Raw genomic sequence first — 21,059 nt, forward strand, 5'->3', positions numbered from 1 at the left:
AACTTTTTCACTTAACAGTGACAAAATTACATTGTTGTGGCAATATTGGAAATATAAAAAAAAGTGAACGAATATAACATACTATCATAGCATTGTTTACGTGTGCTCTCTATAAACACATTTGACATTTTGTGATCATGATCAAATGTGAAGCCTCAGCTTTGGAACCTTTCATCGCTGGGATTTGTTCCTACACGACGTTCCATTCAGAAACACCGTTTCACTTCCTGTTAGAAATCTCAACAACAGAGCCGAAGCGCTGAAGCTAAACAACTTTAGCAGCTTTTGGTCAACAAATATTAATGTAGCAAAAATACTGCGTAGCAACAATGATTCCGTACACTGTCAACATCAAACTCGCGGCTCGGACTCTGACTGGCACTCTCCATTTGCAGAATAAAGCCGCTGTAGACTGGTGAGTACTGCACATCTGCCGTTAGCATCTTTATGTAGCTTCTTCATTTAGTCAATGCGTGCGTATGTCATTTCATGTTTGATAAATGCTAATTATATTATATATGCATCACGTTACATTGTTCCCTTTTATTGCTACCGGCAATAATTATTATGCCGATTTTTCCCAACAGAACATAACACTTAGGGCATCCTGTGTCATGTGATGTGATGTGAAGGGATGTGACAGTTTGCTGGGCCTGATGCATTTTGTAACCCTTACCTTCCCATAGTATTCCAGCAGGGAGCACGACTTCACTGTGACTTCCTATGCGTTATTGCATTTCCGGGCCTGTGATAAAAACACTCTACATATTAAACCTAATATGTTATTTAATGAGGTTGTAGGTTGCAGATGTGTTGTACTGGACTTTACTGAAATGTCATGTTTCTAATGCTTTATCCTCCTTATGTATTTATATTACGTGGCATACTATTAACAACACCTCTATGACATCAATGCTAAATATATAATACAATGAAGATCTCTATCAGTGTCAAATATCGAATACACTAGATTTTGATTGTAGTAGATTCAAAGGTTTTAATGTCATATACACATATGCTACAGTGTAGAAATGGCAATGAAAATCTTATGACCCGAGCTCCTCCAACGATGCAACATATATAATAAAATACAAAAATTCAAATAAAAAATTGTGCAAAGTCATGGAAAAAGATTGAAAACGCACCAAGAAAATGATTGAAAAGTGTTTTTAAAAGGTGTAGGAATCCAATTGTCACCAAGTTGTATTCCCCATACATGAAGCTGGCAATGATTAATGTATTAATCTATGCGATAACAAGTGAGACTTACCATTCATCTTTAATAAAACGCTTTCAGTGGATATCATTTCCTCATACATGTAGAAAACATGGCAATGATATGGAAGATTATTAATGGTTTAAGTTGTAAATTGTCTTCACTTGCAGCTACCTTTTTATACTCCACTATTTTGATTAATGTGCACACTTCCTTTGCTCTGAGTTGTATCAGTCTGTTGTACTTTGAAAGTCCATACAAAATAACATATTTAATATTGGAATTTACATTTTGTATGTGGAATTGATTTGTGACCTTTCTGTAGTCCCATCACGCATGCATACTGAAAGATGTGAAATATGTAGACATGGAGTGGATTGATGGTCATACATTTTTTGCTCATTGTTAGAAAAATGTCACTAGTCACCGGCTTGAGTTTCAAAACAGGATACATGTATTTATTATCCTTGCAAGAATGGAAGTGTGGGTGTTTTACAGTCACAAGATGGAGAAACAACGGTTCAAAGCAGTATACCATGCTTTGTTCAGATTAGCTGAGGCCCACGTCAGAAATGATCATCTTTGCCATATCTCCCTAGAGACTGAATCATCATGTTAATCATTGCCACATAGCTTATCATACACTTTAAAACAGTGTGGCATGTGTGGCTTTTACTAGGTAATCATACATCTTGTTATATACACTGTTATACACTTGGGCCATTGTTATCATATGCAACTCTGTCCTTGAAAGAGTACATTCAGTATTTTCCCAACACAAAATGAAAGTTGAAATGTTCTTCTTGGGGTCTTGTGGTCTTGGCTCAATGCCCGCGCACTCACAGACCCTCTGTTTTTATTCTGTGTCAGGAAAAAATCTCAGCTCCTTTCAGGGTTCTTACCGTCATTAAAAACCTGGAAAAGTCATGGAAATTCAAAATGCTAATTCCAGGCCCTGGAAAAGTTATGGAAAACAATATCTTTCCCAAAGTTTTGGAAAAGTCATGGAAATTTAACTAAAGTTGCATCAAATATAATTTATATTTTATCTAATCGCCGAAATAGTAATACTATAATGATAATAAATACTGTATCGTATAGTAATGAAACGTAAAATGGCATTTAACTGTCGAGGTATTTTGCTGGTGAGAGATTTTAGTTGCTTTAGCCTGGAGAAGCTAGTAAGCCTATTTGATTTGTTTTAGATAGGCACAACATGTTTCATATGCAGACCTTATTTTCCTGTTCCATGTTAAAATAAACCATTTTCAGTGGTACCGCTGAGAAAGAGTAATTGTTTTGGTCATGGAAAATTAGGTAAAGGTCATGGAGAAGTCATTGAAAATCATTGGTGAAAAAGTGTATGAACTCTGTCCTTTTCACTTACCTCATAATTCACTCTATCTTTGACTCCTTTTCCTATCTTTCTCTCCGGTCTCATTTTCTGTAGGGGTTGGCAGGGGCTGATAGCTCAGGGATGTCACTCCAGTATTCTCATCATCGATCCAAAGACGTCTCAGACCATACAGGTGCTGGAGCGGCACAAAGCCAACGTGGTCAAGGTGAGTTCACAAAGTAAACTTTTTTCAGCAGTTTATATTTGCAGTGTAGAGCTGCATCTACTAATATGTGTATCCTCAATACTATTCATCTGAATTTGAGTATCATTTGTTTAGCTTAAATTGTGTTGATACATAAAAGAATGCCTACAACAGTTTCCAACAGCTCACAGTGATGTCCAAGTATCCAAACAGCAAATGTTTTTTGCTTGAAAATGGGTGGAACAATTTATCACTTTCACAATTGTTCTAAATGTTTTTGGAGATCACATTCTTTTTTTCAATTGACTTACCAATCAACTGACTTACATTTTCAACTCTGCTCCATTGGATACATAATAGCCTTTGATATCTGTCAATAAGTCAAGCTGAAAACCTAAAAAAGTAATCAGACAATTAACTGATTAATTCGTGTAGAATATTTCAAATAAAGGCTAATCAAAAATAATTTGTTGTATGAAGACATTTTGGTTTGGGCCTCATGTTTCACTTCTTTTTCCAATTTAGTTCTTTCTGAATCTCAAAGTGTTCATTGAATACCCGATTCCTAGATGCAGAATCATACCTGTTGCACTTAAAGTCAGCAAATATGTATGGGTATTATGGTTTCTAAGCTTTTAATGTGTCTAGTGCCCTTACAGTATGTCTTTTATATATATATATATATATATATATAGATATGTGCCAATTTCTCGCTGATATTTTGTACATTTCAGGTAAAAATACCGGAGAGGGGCATGAGAGGGGTTTCAGTAGGCACAGGGTGTCCGCGGGGTCTTACAAAGTATTAAAAGTTGATAAATCAATGTAGCGAAAATTAAGGCTATTAAAAAGTATTAAAAAGTATTAAACGGCATTTTCCAAGGTATTAAGAAGGTCCACAGCAACAACAACATGAAACACCCTTTAATTTACTGCAACGACATGTCGGGAAACCCCCTCTAGGGGAGTGTGTTGGGGCGCCACTGATGGTGATGAAAGCTGGTTCGAGGGCCCCCCACAGACTCTAGAATCGCCACTGTCGATGGGGAACAAAGCTGTCCGGTCCCACATGCTAAGTGCTAGCCAGAAAGCCGGCGCGTTTAAGTCCCGACTCTCCCGATGGCCAGTCCGTGCCTCCCCTGACTGCACGTCGCTGACACTCACCTCTGTAGTGCAGACTCTCTGCACGGAGGAGGAGCAGCGGAGTCCGGGCGATGCTGCTCCTCCAAGGAAGAGACACACGTTCACTAAGCCAAAAAAACTATATCCGGTCACAGAGATCTGCTATTTTAAAGTAAAGTCAACACATATCGACCCTAAATATAGTCTATATTAAGAACGAGAAAAGTCTTAACATATATCGTTTTTTGTAAACATGACAAATGTGCGAGGGTGATTACGTCAGAGCATCGTCCTATGTCCCGGGGCTTAGCCCCGGACAGCCCGGCCCAATTTAACTACTGGGTATTTGTGAGGGAGCTCCTATATGGCATTACCCCGCTGAAGCTCACATTACGTTACATGTTACTTGTTAGACACTTTTATCCAAAGCGACTTACATACTCAATACTGTGGGCAATTTGGGGTGAAGTGTCTTGCCCAGGGACACAACGACATGCTGACTGCAGTGGGGTTTGAACCTGTGCTCCCTTGATCCGAACCCCAACGCTCTATCCACTGCGCCACACGCTCACCAAAGTTTAATATATTTCATAGTTCAAAGTTTTGTCAATTGTTTTGTTTATTGGTCAAATACTGGTTTCTAATGGTTTCTGAGGAGTGTTACTGGAATGAAAGAGCACAAAGTGTGTCTCCAGAAGCAAAAAAGCAGCATACTGCATTAAACCTGACCTTGACAGAGAGGTTGAAGTTCATGTGGAGAGGAGGCTTCAGTAGTCTGTCAGATTTATCTCTTGGGAACAATGCCTAAATCAAATACTACTTTCTAATGGTTTCTTTTTCTAATAAACCTTGCATTGGGTTGGTCACACAATTCATTATCTTGTATATAATAATACTGTATATAGTAAATGTGAGGTAAAGTGTGTCGCCAATGTAACCGGTTAGAACTCAAAGTTGCGATGAGGTCTTAAAATGTATGGAAAGGGTCTTAATAAAGGTCTTCAAAGGTATTACATTTGACTTCAGGATTCCTGCATATACCCTGAGGCAGCTGAAGATACTCAAACTGCTAGCAACATAAAATGTGCTTCTCCACTGGCTCGCTTTGACACCCAGATGCTGGGCTTTGCGCTGACATAATTCGCGTTACAATAGCCGCTAACTGCAGGTCCGTCTCCTCAACTGCTAACCGCTCTCCTTCAGGCGAGGTAGCCTCCTAGTGGTTGAAAGTAAGGCGTAAGGACCACAGGGTGCATGAGCTAGCTATTTCATGTCTTGCTTGTGGTCTGATATACAGTAAATTCATTAAATGTATTTCCCCATATTGCAATTCACAACCTGTTTCCAAGCAACGGTAGCTGTCACAGGGAACCTTAAGGAAAAAGTGTTTTGTTATTCGTTGCAAAAGAAAATATTTTTCCTCCATGAAATAAAAACACACACGTACTGATGGAGTATTATTTCATCAGAATTATTGTTATCATTGTGCAACCTTGAGATAAGTTGTTGTGGTTGCTTTCTGGCACAAACACTGAGCGCTGCTTCACTGTAAGCTAAAAAACACTGATAAAGGTTGCTTCTGTATTAACAGATAGCCCTTCTATGTATGTGTGTTTGTGTCAGCTTATGTGTGTGTATGGTTTATGTGTGTGTGCTTTGTAGAAGGGTAAATAATGGGCAATAAATCGTGTGGTGATTATCAGTGCCTGGGCTCAATCCGAGACTCTCATTCCTCACAGCAAAGCACACTTTAATCTTGTAAAGCACCGCAGCCACAGCAGCGAGTCATTCCTCACCACACAGCCCGACACAAGAAAGCTTGCAGAATAAAAGGGAGAACAAAAAAAGGAAGGAGTTGGCATAGCACGGAGCATGCCTATTCAGGAAAGAATACACATACATAATCAATTATTTAAACACAAACTTGTTCCAAGTCATTTGTCTTTTTAGCATACATTTCTATGGTGTGTGTTTCTTGGAACTGCATCGTTTTTCTTTCCCTTAACCCTGCTTTATATGCACCATAGTTAACATGTAAAAGCACTTATACACAACAATACCTGATCTGGATAGACCTACAGTACAGACAATATTGCCTCTGTTTTCAGTCAAATTCATCATTTTCTTTCATGTAAAAGTCTTGCAATGTTTCCATAGCGACTGGCAAACATTAATCATATGTTTTGTGTTGGGCAGTGGTGGAAGTCTATTTACTCAATAACTGTACTTAAGATCAAATATCAAAGAGCTTAACAGAGCAAGATACAGAAAAACAACAAAACATGAACAATGATACCATTTAAAATGAACCAAAATTAAAAGCCATTCAAGGCAAGGCAAGTTTATTTATAGCACCTTTCAACACAAGGCAATTCAAGGTGCTTTACAACAATGAAAGACATTCAGAAAAAGGCATTTAAAAACAGTCATTAAAAAGCAAAGATAATAAAATAAACATTAAAAGAAAAAAACACATGAATAAAAAGTTACAGTGCAGTTTAAGATATGAATAGTTCACACAGAAGTTCCACTTTACTGATGCCTTTCTTTAAGGTCTCTCCGAACATGAGCTGTGTGTGTGTATGGCACATACGTCCCGAGCAGCATACACAGAGAAAACCAGCCAGGACAAAGTCCCCAGACACTGATCCCCTGGGTTACTAGCCCCAAATGTTCATTAACTTTCAAGGATTAAAACATCCAAGGGAGATTGCTGTTTTAAGATATATTATTACATGTAAAGCTAACCAACTGAATTCAAAGTATTTCAAATAAACCCAACCTTTACCAAATGTAATGTTGAAGTTATGAAAACAATAATGCATCAATAACTATAATCCAATAATGTAATATATACGATTCTGAAATGGGCTATACTGCATAATGAGTCCTTTTCGCTTGTTACTTTAAATATATTTTCATCCTTATACTTTTGTACTTTTTTGAGTAGGAATTTGAATGCAGGACCTTTCCTTGCAGCTGTGTATTTTTACACGGTAGTATTGCTACTTTAACTTACTGTACGTTACCTCTGGTGATTTGTAGGTGAAATGGTCCAGGGAGAACTACTATCACAACCAGAGCTCTCCCTACTGTCTGCGGCTGGCCTCAGGAGACGCCTCGGGGAAGATCATAGTGTGGGATGTGGTTAGCGGCACCGCCCATTGTGAGATCCAGGAGCACTCCAAACCTATCCAGGGTAAGATACCCTCCACAAACCCCCCCCCCCCCCCCCCCCCTCTTTCTCTCATGTAGGCTTGGATTGATTTCTTGTCCCTCAGTTCTGTACAGGAAGGATATCACCCCCAGGGGCCCTGCCAAGGAGAAACTTGGAACTGTTGTTGACTATTTGTTTTCATTAAGAAGCTCTTACCATCATTCTCTGCCCTTTCTGTTCTGGCACTTACTTTACTCTTTATTCTCCCCTCTGTTTCTTGCTCTTTCTCTGCCAGACTTGGAGTGGTTATGGAATCAGGATGCGTCTCGTGATCTACTGTTGGCCATCCACCCTCCCAACTACATCGTGCTGTGGAACGGAGACACGGGCACCAAGCTGTGGAAGAAGAGCTACGCTGAGAACATCCTCTCCTTCTCATTTGACCCCTTTGACCCCTCCAATATGGCATGTAAGTTATCAACAAATGTGTCGAAGAAAATGTGACTCAGCCTTTGTTTATACACTGTTTACATTTTTAATTTTGTTAACTTTTTTGTAATTGGAGGTGGAATTAGATTTAAGATTACACATATGTGGGGGGGGGGTGGGGGGTGTGTGTGATTTTTTTTGCGTTTGTGTATATTGTGTTTGTTTCCCGGGGAAAACACTCACGAGAAACACCGGCTGTTGTTATAACTGCTGTGACGTTAAATTACTCCGTTCTCCGCTTGTAATTATTAGGGATGCCAGAAACTGACCATGATCAAATTTGAAAATCGGACAGCCCTGGCGAATATTAATCGATTATTCGCCCTCCCGCCCCCCGCGGGAGAGAAAAAAAAAAACACTATCATATTGGTGATTAGTGCAGTTATGTCACCTGCACGCCTGTCATCACAACGACGTGGCCTTGAAGTGAAGTTAGTAATGGCCGGCTGTGCTGCGTCTTTCTCTGTAGGCACTTCTTTGGCATGCTTCACACTCAAATGCGAACGCATTGTTGATGTTGAGCTGTGGTAGACCAAAGTCTTTTCGCAGAGCTTGCATTTTACTTAATTTGCACTTATCAGTTCGAAGTAGTTCCACGAGGAACTCTTCTTTGAACGTGCCGCTTTGTTCATCTTTAGTTGTGTTGTTCTCACTGTTCTGTATATCGCCAATAAATCAATCGCACGTGTGACGGAGAGAGGGGGGGGGGGGGCGGGGTCGGTGTGTAGCAGGCTGCAGCAGCCTGCGCTGCTGGCTTCCTCCAAGTTTACAGTAAAACAAACTGGTGGTGTGACCAATGGCCATTTACAATTATTAATACTATTACTATTATTAGCATTAGTCTATATTTTGGTTGAAACTAAGCAAGGAAAAAAAAGAAAAACATAAATAATAATAAAAATATATATAAATAAAATCGAATTTTAAAAATATTTTTCGATTATGGAGACTGTAACGAATATTCGAAAAATCGAATAATCGCTGGCATCCCTAGTAATTATGCCGTTACAAGCTTCAAAGTTGTATTTATCATCTAAATTTGCCGAAACAAGTTTAATATTCTGAAAGCCAAGACTTTGTTTATTTGAAATCAGATGAAAACAAACTGTAACGGACCCTGCCGTGTTATCTATGATTACTATATGCCTTACATTCATAATTTCAGCCGGAGGGAGGGGGTGCGGCGCTGTGGAAGAGCAGATTGCGAGTGAGGTGCCTGTCATCTTCCCTTTACAAGCTTCAAAAATGTATTTATCGTGTGATTTTGGAAATAAAAGTTTCATATTCTGAAAGCCAAGAATATTTGTTTATTTAAAATCAAACAAAACACCCGAATCCCGAAAAAATAGTTTTTTATGCAAATCCACGTTTATTTTGAAATGAGCCGTTGCGACTTCCGACTGATTTCGATAGAGCGGGTCACATATGAGAGAGACTTTGCTGCCTTCCTTTTAAATTGAAATAAATATATTTTACCATTTCTCTTTACTGACAGTTGTGACAGCATATGCAGCTTTTAAACATTTTTTCTCTGTCTTTTGGCAGTGCTGACCAGTGAAGGAATAGTCTTTATCACAGACTTCTCCCACTCCAAACCCCCGGGCAGCGCTGGTAAAAAGGTCTACATCGCCAGCCCCCATGCAAGCCCCGCCCACACCAAGCCTGCCTCCGCCATCTCCCTTGCCCCCACAGGCGCCAAGAAGGCCCTCAACAAGGTCAAAGTGCTCATCACCAATGAAAAACCCACGTAAGTCGGATTTTTTTTATAAATGTATTGCTAATTTAAAACTTTGCCCATATGTCAGTAAATCCACCAGCAAACTTCTCTGCATTTTAAGTAAGGTCCCTAAAAGTTTTACTAGAACAACTACGAATCAAGGACTTTGCTCTGGGTCAACTCACTTGAGTTTTATACAAGCAGTTCCAAGAATTTTATCAAACAATGTCTTGGTCTAAGGATATCTAAAGTGTTTGTATTTGTATTTGTTGTAGCAAATCACATACATTGTGTTGGAGCACTGGTGTTACAAAGTGATGTCACTATGTGGTTAAGTCTACTTGCCTCTTTGGGAGAAATTACATATGGGAGAAATGATGTTTGGTAGAATACATACAACAAAAAATACATACATCAAAAGGATGAAATAACAGGTTTCGCTATTGGAGAATAATAATGGATTTTGGATTATGTTTTCATTTTGTGCCTTAGGTTGTTTATTTGTTCTACCCAAGCAAGATTTGAGATTGATCAATGTGATAAAGTAAAAAATTGAATTTTCCTTCTCAGGGTTAAACAAGTTAAAATGAATAAATGTATTATGTGTTGTGACTTCACCTGTGTTCAATACTTCAATTTACAAAAACGAGTACCTCTTTTTTCTCCATTAAGTATTAAACTGAACACTGACATTTTAATTGTGTTAGACATAACTTTACAAAAAGTTTTGGTGGATCAGGGACCAAAGGCCTGTTTGATGTGCTGCCTGCATCCTGCCTGAGTGGCTGTGACTGTCACACAGGCTTATTTATAGCCGCCTCTCTGTCCACCTACTCAACCAGCTCTAATAACAACCACTCCATTAATCTTACTTTTCTTTATTCTCTCTCACTCCACTCGGCCGCCATGTCCATTTCACTCTTTGTGTCTTCTGTTGGTGTGTGACACGTTCTTCCCTCACCTCTAACGCAGTGTGTAATTGCTCTGGAAAATGCTGTATTCCATCATTACGCCTTTGTCCGCGTTCCGGTATCTCTCCTCTCTGGTGCTGTCTGCCTGTGGTTGATATATTGGGGTATTTAAACAAGACTGATATCAATGTATGTTATCAGAAACATGTTGAAAACAGTATTACATCATACACATTAGTGTCTCATCAGATATCTATTCATCAGTTTTTTAGCCAGCACAAATATGACAAACAATAACAAAGGCGACCAACCTTGTCAGTATTGTAATATCTCTACATCTAATGCTACTTATCCTTAAGATGTCAGACACTGAGCTACATTGCCAACAACCCATGAGGTTTATATGTCCCACCATTTTGGGAATGAGCAAACATTCGAAAGCAGCTAGTTTGCTAGAAATACACAGAAGAGCAACTGATGATTTGGGAAAGAGCAACCATAGCAAATTCATGTTGTTTTAATAAAGAAGTCAGTGTGTCAATAATCAGCTTTTCCATCAGTTCCTGCTGCAGGCAGCGCGAGTAGTTTTCCACACAGCAGGGCACAATAAACTTGTTTACCTGTAGAAGCCTGTAGCCTCGGAACCTCCATTCACCGGCACACAGTGCCGTTCTCAGTGTGCTAATGAAGAAATGCAGAAAATAACAGTGGACCTGTCTTGTGCATTTGATGAACATACGCTAACAACAACAACAAATAGATTGAGTTTCCTGTGACTGTTTCACAACAATCCACCTAGTGTTTCACCAATTTTAATGTAGCAGTAGGATGCTCCTTTATGAATTAGCAGTAACTTAATACAGCTCTGAAAGGGTGTAAAATGAGTGAACAGTATAGTGAGTAAGATACAATAACCTTGGTAACAAGACATTCATGTGATAGAATACTGTATTCTGCCCTAACAATTCACCTGCTACATGTTAAATTCAGACCATAGCTGATATCTTGAGGGGCGTTCATTTGAATTTTCTCTGTCCAAAACTACCGCTATGATTATTTCATTATTTGCCCTTGCAATGTTAATGTTAGTGAAAAGTGATCTGTGTGTCTGCCCTGTCATTTGGATCCCCTCCAAATTGTAATGAGTTCTTTGTTGGCCTATGCGATATGCTTCCACTAAGTTCCATGAAAATGTAGCCAGAAGATTTATCGTAATCTCGCTGCCAGACTAACCGGGCCAAAAACATAACCTCCCATTTGGCGGACATGTGATCCATCACTGGGTCAAACCCTGAAATGAACCAAACTATTTCATAGCAAGCCTCTGCCATTTCCAGCTGCTGTGGTCTTCTCTTAGCCAAAACTGAGGGGTCTCTATCATAAAACATAATTATGCACACATTTGTTGCTCATTTTAGAATCAAGGCCAAATTGTTAATTTATGCACCACTGCCTGCCAGTATGAAGTTTTGTGAGTTTATTCTATGGACATCAGAAGCTCAATCTGACTACATTATATGTATAAACATTTGATTTGAAGGTCCTCTGGGTCATTTATGTTTATTTATCATGAATAAACAATAACACTTCTGTTGAAAGACAGTAAAAGCGGTCCTCTGAGGTTGCCTCATGTGCTTTGTGTGTGTGCACGTATGTGGCGGTGTATCACTATGTATGATCCCCGGACTGCTGCAACCTTCATGGGTTATTCACAGCAAAGAGGAGGGTGTGATGTTTTGGAAATACAGTTGAATCTTTTGCGAGGGTTTGGTTAACGAGACTTTCTCTTCTCTTTTTCTGCTTTTCCTCTTTCTCTCTTTCCCTCTGTCTTTTTTATTTTATTCCATCTAATACACAGAAGCCTCTTTTACTCTTTCTTTCTGATGTTTTCTGCCTTTGGTCGCTCCAGTCCCAATCTCTGCCTCGCCTGACTTCAGTAACTGTGTGATTTAGCTCAGCAACTCCTAAAGGTTACCCAATTGAGTCCATTTCATCTGTTGTGCCTTTCCCCGGATGATAATGATCTCCATTGTGTTATAAAGTTTGTCTCTTTTATTTCATCTCATGGTGACCTAAAGGAATGAAGCTGTAGGAATGAGTAACGACCTTGGCCTGCTCATAAATTCTGCCAAACCTGCCCTCTGTTCCCTTTTGATTGAATTGAAGTATTTGTGACGCCTTTGTTGTCGAATGGAGAGATCAGACCTCGCTGCTGCCATGGATATAGCATTTGTAATGACTTAAACACAGATGAAAGGACTTACAGGAAACATACATTTTTAAAACACGTTAAATAATTCAATGGCTTTTTTTGTGATGCTGCAAATAAATTCATCAGCGTCCTATCATTATACCAAATTCACTTTTAAGTTCTCCCTCATTTGCCTGTGACTCACAGAGGCCACAAACGCAATAACTAATTCATCCATCCTTCTGTATGGGAAGACATAAATAAATATCAATTTGATGTTAGGAAAGAGACATTTTTTCTATTAAAGAGGTCCTCCTGTAGTGTGTTATATATGTTTTTGTGCGGTTGAATGTTCAGCAAAGGCTGAAATACCAAAGTTCAGATGACAAAAGTCCAAGTTCCCTCCAGAGGGAGTTTTTTGCAGTTCCCCCTGCGTGAAACGCCTCGATTTTAGTCCTTTGTTTACTTCTGTAACTTAGTGACATCACTATGTAACACTTGCGCTTCTATTGGCTAGCTCTCCAACACATTGTATACGATAGGCTAAGGTGCGGGCATTGCTAAGCAGTTGACCAATCACAAAAGAGCTGGCCAGCTGACCAATCAGAGCAGACTGGGCTCTGGTTTCAGACAGAGGGTGAAAAGAGGTACAAAAATTAACAGGCAGTTTGAGAAAAAGAGCTTTTTGAACATTAAAGCATGTAAACATGGCACACTAGAGGCACACAATACAAATATGGAACCTTAAAATGAGCATAATATGTCCTCTTTAAAGCTTGTTTTAAATCCATCATCACATTGGTGTGTTTGCATATAAGTGTGCTGTTGCAGCAGAGGCTTATTATATATTTTTGGCGATGTGTCTGCTGAATTAGACAAACTTTATTTTCCTACTTATTAATAAAAAAAGTTTGGTCATTTGAAACATGTCTTGTGTGCTGTGTCTAAAACAAGAATGGCCAACGTGTAGGAAATACATTAATACACCATTAACCCTTTTTTTCGAGAACATTTTTCCCAGTTCAGATTACCTGACACTGAAATTAATTGTATTTTTCTACTTTGTGTGCATCCCCCGGTCCTCCTCTTCCTGTGGCGCTGCAGTGCGGAGGCGGTGACGTTGAACGACTGTCTGCAGCTGTCCTACCTGCCGTCCAAGAGGAACCACATGCTGCTGCTCTACCCCAGAGAGATCCTCATCCTGGACCTGGAGCTCAGCCAGACCGTGGGGGTGGTGGCCATCGAGCGCTCCGGGGTGCCCTTCGTTCAGGTGAGGCACGCTGTACAGTACATGAACAGCAAAAATGATATAATCGTTATCTCTGTATAGCTTGAAAGAATCCAAGTTTGTGGAAATCGCAAACCTGAAGAGAGTTAACCTAGTTTTTGGTGGAGAGCAGGTGGCTCGTTTTGCAATTGCATTCATTTTGTATTCACAGAGTTCTGTCTTAGGGAAAGACATTCCTTCTTTGCATTTCAAGGCATGTTTCCCAATTTTTGCTCCGACGTCTTAGTTAGTCTGGGCGAGATAAATGAAAGCACGGCTGCGCTGTCTCGCTCCAACACGCTTCCTACATCACCTTCTTTCCCCATAATATGATCCAGTTTCTACCTTCATTACTTTACTTGAAGGGCTCTACCAAAACCTGTCTTTTTTTATCAATGATTCTCCCAGGGAGCCAATTCCGCCTGCTGTATATAATAAAGTTCTCTACTTTTCTTCCTCCTTCTCAGTGCTCACCTCATTAAGGTCTGATGACTGAACAGCAATGCCAGGCAGTGCTTAGCGTCAGCACAGAAATCTCACTGTCCTTACATATTGTCTGACCTTATGTTCCTTTCTACGGCCACATTCAGCAGCACCGGTGACCTTTAGGTGACTTTCCCATTTTTTTAAAGTCTGGATTTCTAATTGGAAATTGATGAATGCTGTGAGGGTATTAGATAAAGGATTTGTCACGGCTGCAGAGCCAGTAATGGAACAGAAACTGTCTCTTAATGTCACTCTGTTCCCACTCCCTACTCTCTGTCCGTCTGTGAGTGAATAACCCTCGTAATTGTTGTGTATCTCACGTTTTTCATTGTGGTAGTTCTACTCTATTTTAGCCATAATATGCCATTTGAAATATATAACCTATATCTATGCATGTATGCAAAAGCAATGCCCAGATTACTCTTCCTCCATTTATCCCAACAGTCATTTTCTGTGAGCGTGAACTTGTAAACTTTATCGCGCTCCCATAAATCATACTTATATGGGACTGTCAGCGATCTTGTTTTTAATAAATATCCATGGTTAAAGAGTACAAAGATGGAGAACAAGCCTTTGTAGTCGAGGAGTAAGTCCTGAAGTCACAGAGCCAGGAGTCCAGGGGTATTACTCAGCCGCCCAGGCGCTGTCCGGCCAACGCCTCCCTCCTCTAAGTGTTATAAAGTGCTTGTCTCTCGGCCAATTTGCATGACTGATGACACCGCTGCAGCAAAGGTCCAGACCAGTGTAGACGCTCCAAGGAAAGACAGGGAAATATAGACACATCTATACTGCACGCTGTCAGATCTGCCACATATCCCATTTATTAGGTGTACCTTCAGTTGCTGTACATGTAATGCAATCCATGGGGGGGATCTGGGTTTAAAATGATTAGAACAACAAAGGTGAGGCTCATAATTGTAAAAAAAGGTTGATTGACAATTCCATATAAGTACTTAAACTGGCCATAATTCATTTTTCAACTCTCAGTACTTTTTTGCCATTTAAGATGGAAATGTATGTATTTTTTCACCTTATAATGTCGCTTAGTTACATCGATTCTTTTTTTATATACACAAGCATTTCAAGACGGATGGATTCTGCTCAGTGGCGTAACAAGGTTGTGATTGGCCCCGGTGCAAATATTGTTTTGGGCCCCCCCCCCCATCGCCCCAAACCTAAGCGCACGCTGATGCGCTCACACACGCACGGACATACACTCTCTCTTGTCCTTTCTCTTTTGAGCGCCGCTCTTGTGCTTTGGTTTGCAGTACATCTTTTATAATGCTGCCGAACTTGCTGCTGCTGCTAGCTACAGTACAGTACAGGTTGATTAAACGGTTCGCTCGTCACGCAAGGTATCACATGACGTGAAAGGGAACAAGGTCATTGGACAGACAAATTACAAATTCATAGGTTGCTTGGTTACTTTGAAGACTGCGTGAACCGGTCAATGCCATTGGGGCCCCAAAAAAAAAAAATTAAAAATATATATATATATTTCTTTTGCACCGGCTGCACCGTCGATAGTTACGCCACTGATTCTGCTTATTTTATCTATTGAGAGTGCATTCAGGCATACACTTTGCCAGTTAATATAATGTGCTCTCTTAATATAATGACTTAAAATGTTTTTATTTTATGTTGATCTGAAACCCTCAAGTGATTTTCCATTGAACAGAACATTATACTGCACCTGTTTTGGGAGTCACATTTCTTTATGAAAATCATTGAACGTTATTAGGTTCCAGCTAATTGGTCCTTTTGTTAGAATCAGGAGCACAGACAACGTCAGGGTTGAAGGACCCTAATAGAAGTGTAGCAGTTATGATTCTGCTAAATATCATTTGAGCATTGTAGTAATACACTGGACATCAAGGGCACACTTTTTTTTAAATTTGATTTTAGTATTTTATATGAATATTGTTATGAAAATTCAGGACTTTTTTGGAAAAGTCCCCAATTTTTTTTAAATAGCTCTCATAGCTCACAACTTGCTCCTTTTTCCGATAGCTTATATGCATTTAACCCTATGAATATAAGTCAATGCTGCATGGTACTTTTACACTGCACAAGTAGGACACACCCCTTTTGAAGTTTTTCCTATTTTATGAGAATAATGTTATAAATATTATGCAGTTTATTTTTGTTCTTGTGACTCCGAATCAATGCAGTATTGTATTACAACACTGAACAAGTATTACTGTCCTTTATTTTCATTTTGTATGAATACATTTATAAAAATTAAGAACGAAGCCTACAAAAAAAGAAGTTTCACCAAAGATAAATTCATCATAAAAAAAAGATGAGTAATTGAATCCATCTGTGAAGAGCAAAGAATACAAGTAAACGTATTATTGTTCCTATCTTGTTACATTTGGGTTGGTTCTAAATAAAGAAAATGAAATACACACACAATGATGCAGTGCTACAAGCAAACTAAATAACCACCTGTTCAATACCAAGTATTCAAAAGACATGTTGGCATTTGATTCTGAACGCACATCTCTCCCTGGGTCCAGGTGATTCCCTGCGCTCAGCGGGACGCCCTCTACTGTCTCCACGAGAACGGCTGTATCACCCTCCGAGTGTGTCGCTCCACTACAACCCAAGAGGAAGCAACAGGTAATAAAACCTCTTCATGGTACATGCTAACTGGGTTGTACTCTCTCCCCCCATCCTCACTCCTGTCTTATCCCCGTCATCATCTCTTCAGACACACTGCAGTCAGAGCCTGTAGCCTTGCTTTATGCTCCAGTGAGCATTTAGCCCCTTACTCTCATTTATCTTTAGCTCAGTGTTATAGGCCAGTGGGAGTCCTCTGTTGCTGAGTCTCCCTCCTTTCCTCCCCCCACGTACTCTCCTTGCTATCTCTTCCATGTTACTCCATTTCTTTTCTTTCCTGCCATTTCCTTTTGTGAGCCATTCATTTCTCGTCTTATTTTCTTATCTCCTTAAATCCCTCCTCATATCTCCCGTTTCTTCTCACACTTACTTAAAACATTTTCTTCACAGGTGTCTCAATCAGACTTTCTCACGCTGCTATCTACTTCCAATCTACCTTTTTATTTTTCCCTTTTAAAATGACATCAACTCAATGTCTTTATCCACTTTTCCCCTTTTTAATTTCCTTTAATTTGTTTATCAATTTTTATCTCCCGCAATAATCCTTATTTTTTGATCCACCACCCTCCCATCCTGCCCTTTTGTTCTACTTCTCAATTTGTTAAACTCCCTCCATCTCTCCTCCTCTCCCTCAGACCCCGAGCAGAGTACCCACGAGCTGCTGTACGACCTGCGTTCTCAGTGCGATGCCATCCGCGTCACCAAGACAGTCCGGCCATATCGCATGGTCATCTGCCCCGTCAACGAGAACAGCGCTGCGCTAATGGTCAGCGACGGCAGAGCCATGCTGTGGGAGCTCAAAGCCCACACCGGCAGGGCTGTCACCAATCAAAGGTACACGCAGATCATTTTTAACTTCAACTTCTTATGTTTTATAAAATATGTTTTCTAAAATGTTGCAACTGTCACGTAACCACATTTCCCCCCGAGGTAAAAAGAGTTATTCTGGGTCTGATTCTGATGAAATCCCCAAAGCTACATAACATTTTTTTAAAGGTTGGGACTGAGAAGCAGAGAGAGTTTGAGTGCTTGAATTGTTTTGTAAAGTACTTTAACAAAATAACATTCTGACCTACATTTAGTCTTCTTAGTGACTAGCGAACTAAGGAGGTGCACAGAGATGTGCGAGGCAAGGAAAGACTTATCTGCCATTGTGCTGTGGTTAGAAACACAATCATCTGCATCTCTAAATAAAATATGGTTGGCATGTCTTTGTTTTTTGACACTTTGTGATTCATTATTTTATTATAGTCTTGAATATGGTTAGGATGTTTCATTCAGGTGTGCTTTCTATTTAAGGACTATTGAAATGTTGGCAGCTGTCTCATACTACAATATACCGGAAATCTGGTGTTCTTTTTTAAAGAGGCCATGTTGTGCTTTTTGGATTTTCCCCTTTCCTGTAGTCAGGCTTGACATTTCGTCATTTTAGGGCAAGGCCATTTGTCCTTTGGTGTCACACAATCTTTTAGGGCACAAAGGCCACATGCCAGGGCACAAAGGCCATTGAGGGAAACATTTGGATTTGGAGCTTACAAATAAATAACTTCACTTTCTGATGAAGGAAAAACACACGAATGACACGGAAAACAAATTACTTTTTTAATATCAATAATGTCAAACATTATATCATCATATAGGCCTATGCCTCCTTAGTATTACTGTATATACAATGAAATACTCTACTTTGAATAATTAGTGTTTGGTATGTTTTCCATCTACTACTTCTCCCATTCAAAAATCCGAAATCAAATCAAAAAATCTAAAATTCTATTAATATGTAACAAATATATTCCATTTCAGAGCAGAAGAAACAGCCTTCAAGGGTCAAACTCTGCACATAAATCATTCAGCAGTGCACAGTGAAGCTCAAACATTCAACTGTATGAACAAGCAATACTTTGAAATGTAAAAGTCTGTGTGTGTGTGTGTATACGAGAGTCTCTTTAATACATTTTTTCAACTCGAGCGTCAAATTCGCCTGACGCGTTCTCGCAGTAGCTAATCAGCAGTGAGGATCTAAGCCTGCCGTCACTGACGTTGAATCAGAACACCAAAACATCAGCCGTTAGCTGTTAGCACTCAGAGCTCACGGCTCCTCATATCTGTTCAGAAACTGGACAAAAGTTCAACATGAACAAACCACAGACTGTCTGTGTCATGGCGAATACAGTCGCTGCTTTATTTATGTCTTTAGGCCGTTGTTGTGAGTGTGGACGGAGCAGCTATCGATCCGATCTCCATTCAGAAAACACGGATTTTAAAAGGTTTTTTCGCCTGCCGTCTTGTCTGCACACTTGTCAAAGCCTTAATTCATGTTTTTTACTAACCGTTATCAGTATTTTGTTACTTCGGCATCATTTTGAAACGTATATTACTGTCATGGCCGCCGTGAAATTCCTACCCGGTGACTGAGTCAAATGATGTTATCTTCTGAAACTGATTCTTGTATTTTCTAGTTGGCCTCATGTGACATTCACTGTCACACCCATGTTGTATTTCAGACAATTCATAAAAGCGATAAAATACTGGCTGTAACTAAAAGTGCAATGATAAGGCACGGTTAAAGAATCTCAGGATAGGCTGCATTAAAAAGAAAGGTTTTTAACCTTGATTTAAAAGAACCCAGTGCCTGCCCCCTGATAAATACCTTACCCTTTTTGAACAACAACAAAACAGCAAACATTACATATTTTCACATATTACACAGTTCATTCATTCCTTCAGCGTGGAACTGTAGAGGCAGGGCAAGAGCTTCTTAAACCAGTTGCTTCTTCTCTCCTTTCTGGTGACCTGGCTCTCCAAACATTTCAGCCGAGCGTTCAGGGAGCTCTGCGTCTCCTCCCACTCGTCCTCCTTCTCCTGAAGACTCTGCTGGAGGCTTTCAATTCAATTCAATTCAATTCAATAGCTTTATTAGCATGACCATAGTTACATACAGTATTGCCAAAGCTCTGTATAGTTGTAACATCTATCCAAAATACACACAAATAAACAAACTGCAAAGAACATGTTTTGTTTTTACAAGGAATACAGATTAATTTCATTGATATAAACATTAATACAAAATAGAATATGATATATATATCTATAAGATATATAAGATGTGAGACCTGGTGTATCTGCTCATTCCGATTCCCTCAAACTGTGGCAGGCAGAGACAAACTGTCCTGCAACAATGCTCTCTTTATATTCCCCGAGAAGTATTTTTAGTTTTTCATTTTCATTTTTAAATATTTGAGGATGCTTATGTTTGAGTTTTGGGAAGAATTGTTTCCGTATAGGTTCAACAGTTGGGCATTGTGTGAGGAAGTGCTGCTCTGTCTCCACAGCAGTTCCTCCACATTGTTGGCATGATCGCTCCTCTTTTGGCAGCCATGTTTTCTTGTACCTGCCTGTTTCTATGGCCAGGCTGTGAGCACTCAGTCTGTACTTTGTCAACATCTTCCTGTGTTTAACATCAGTCACTGTGGTCAGGTAGGTCAGGTAGCTTTCTTTCCTGCCACTGCTGCTCCAGATTCTGCCTCATTCTCTCTTTGAGCTGAAGTAGGTTTGACTTCAACATCTTCCTATCCCGCTGTCTTTTCTTCATTTTCTTTATTTCGGTGTCTGTCCCCTTGAGGAGCTGTGCCTCGTTCTCCTTGTACTGGATGCGGTTGCTTTCCAGCTATTGCTCCACCTCCTTCAGATCACCTGCTAGTTTGTCGTTTGCGTGGAGCTGAGCAGCATATGAGGCCTCTGATTTTTCAGTCTGCTGCAGCAGGGAGGTTCTCTCCTGCTGCCAGAGGAAGCGCTCCCTCTCCACCTGATCTTCAAATATTTTCTGAAGAGCAGCCATCAGGCTCTTGCTTTTCTTCTCCTGCATCTCCACCTGGGCCAGATGGAGGCTCTGGGATTTCTGCAGTGCAGTGAGGGCAGTCTTCTCCACCTTCCACTCCTTCTCCTTCTCATGCAGACTCTGCTTGAGGCTTTTTTTTTCGCGAAGAAGCGTTGACTTCTCCTCCTGCCACTGCCGATCCAGATTCTGCCTCATCCTCTCTTTGACCTGGAGCAGGGTTGACTTCAACCTCTGCCACTCCTGCTCTCTTTTCTTCAGTTTTTTTATTTCTGTGTCTGTCCCCTTGAGGAGCTGTGCCTCGTCCTCCTCGTACTTGATGCGGTTGCTCTCCAGCTGCTGCTCTGCCTCCTTCAGAGCAGCAGATAGTTTGTTGTTTGCCTGTTTCTCCTCTTGGAGCTGGGCAGCATATTCAGCATTCAGACATTCAGACTTCTTTAGAGCAGCAGTGAGGTTAGTAATCTCTCCCTCCTGCAGCTTTGTTTTCTCCCGGTTTTCATGGAGG

General features: G+C 40.1%; 1 protein-coding gene across 4 annotated transcripts in view; it reads left to right on the top strand.

Annotated features, from left to right (window-relative positions):
* The first annotated feature begins 209 nt into the window (after nt 1-209).
* wdr11 (WD repeat domain 11) overlaps nt 210-21,059 on the top strand; it is a 69,006-nt gene continuing 48,156 nt past the window's right edge. For all 4 annotated transcript variants that reach the window (XM_034152139.1, XM_034152141.1, XM_034152140.1 and 1 more), the window contains exons 1-8: nt 210-415; nt 2,667-2,778; nt 6,925-7,078; nt 7,332-7,505; nt 9,071-9,272; nt 13,449-13,614; nt 16,617-16,719; nt 17,355-17,553. In XM_034152139.1, the coding sequence (XP_034008030.1) occupies nt 330-415; nt 2,667-2,778; nt 6,925-7,078; nt 7,332-7,505; nt 9,071-9,272; nt 13,449-13,614; nt 16,617-16,719; nt 17,355-17,553 (1,196 nt within the window). In that variant the 5' untranslated portion in view covers nt 210-329. The remainder of the gene's footprint in view (nt 416-2,666; nt 2,779-6,924; nt 7,079-7,331; nt 7,506-9,070; nt 9,273-13,448; nt 13,615-16,616; nt 16,720-17,354; nt 17,554-21,059) is intronic.

This window comes from Trematomus bernacchii, unplaced genomic scaffold, assembly GCF_902827165.1.
Source record: "Trematomus bernacchii unplaced genomic scaffold, fTreBer1.1, whole genome shotgun sequence".
Lineage (NCBI taxonomy): Eukaryota > Metazoa > Chordata > Actinopteri > Perciformes > Nototheniidae > Trematomus > Trematomus bernacchii.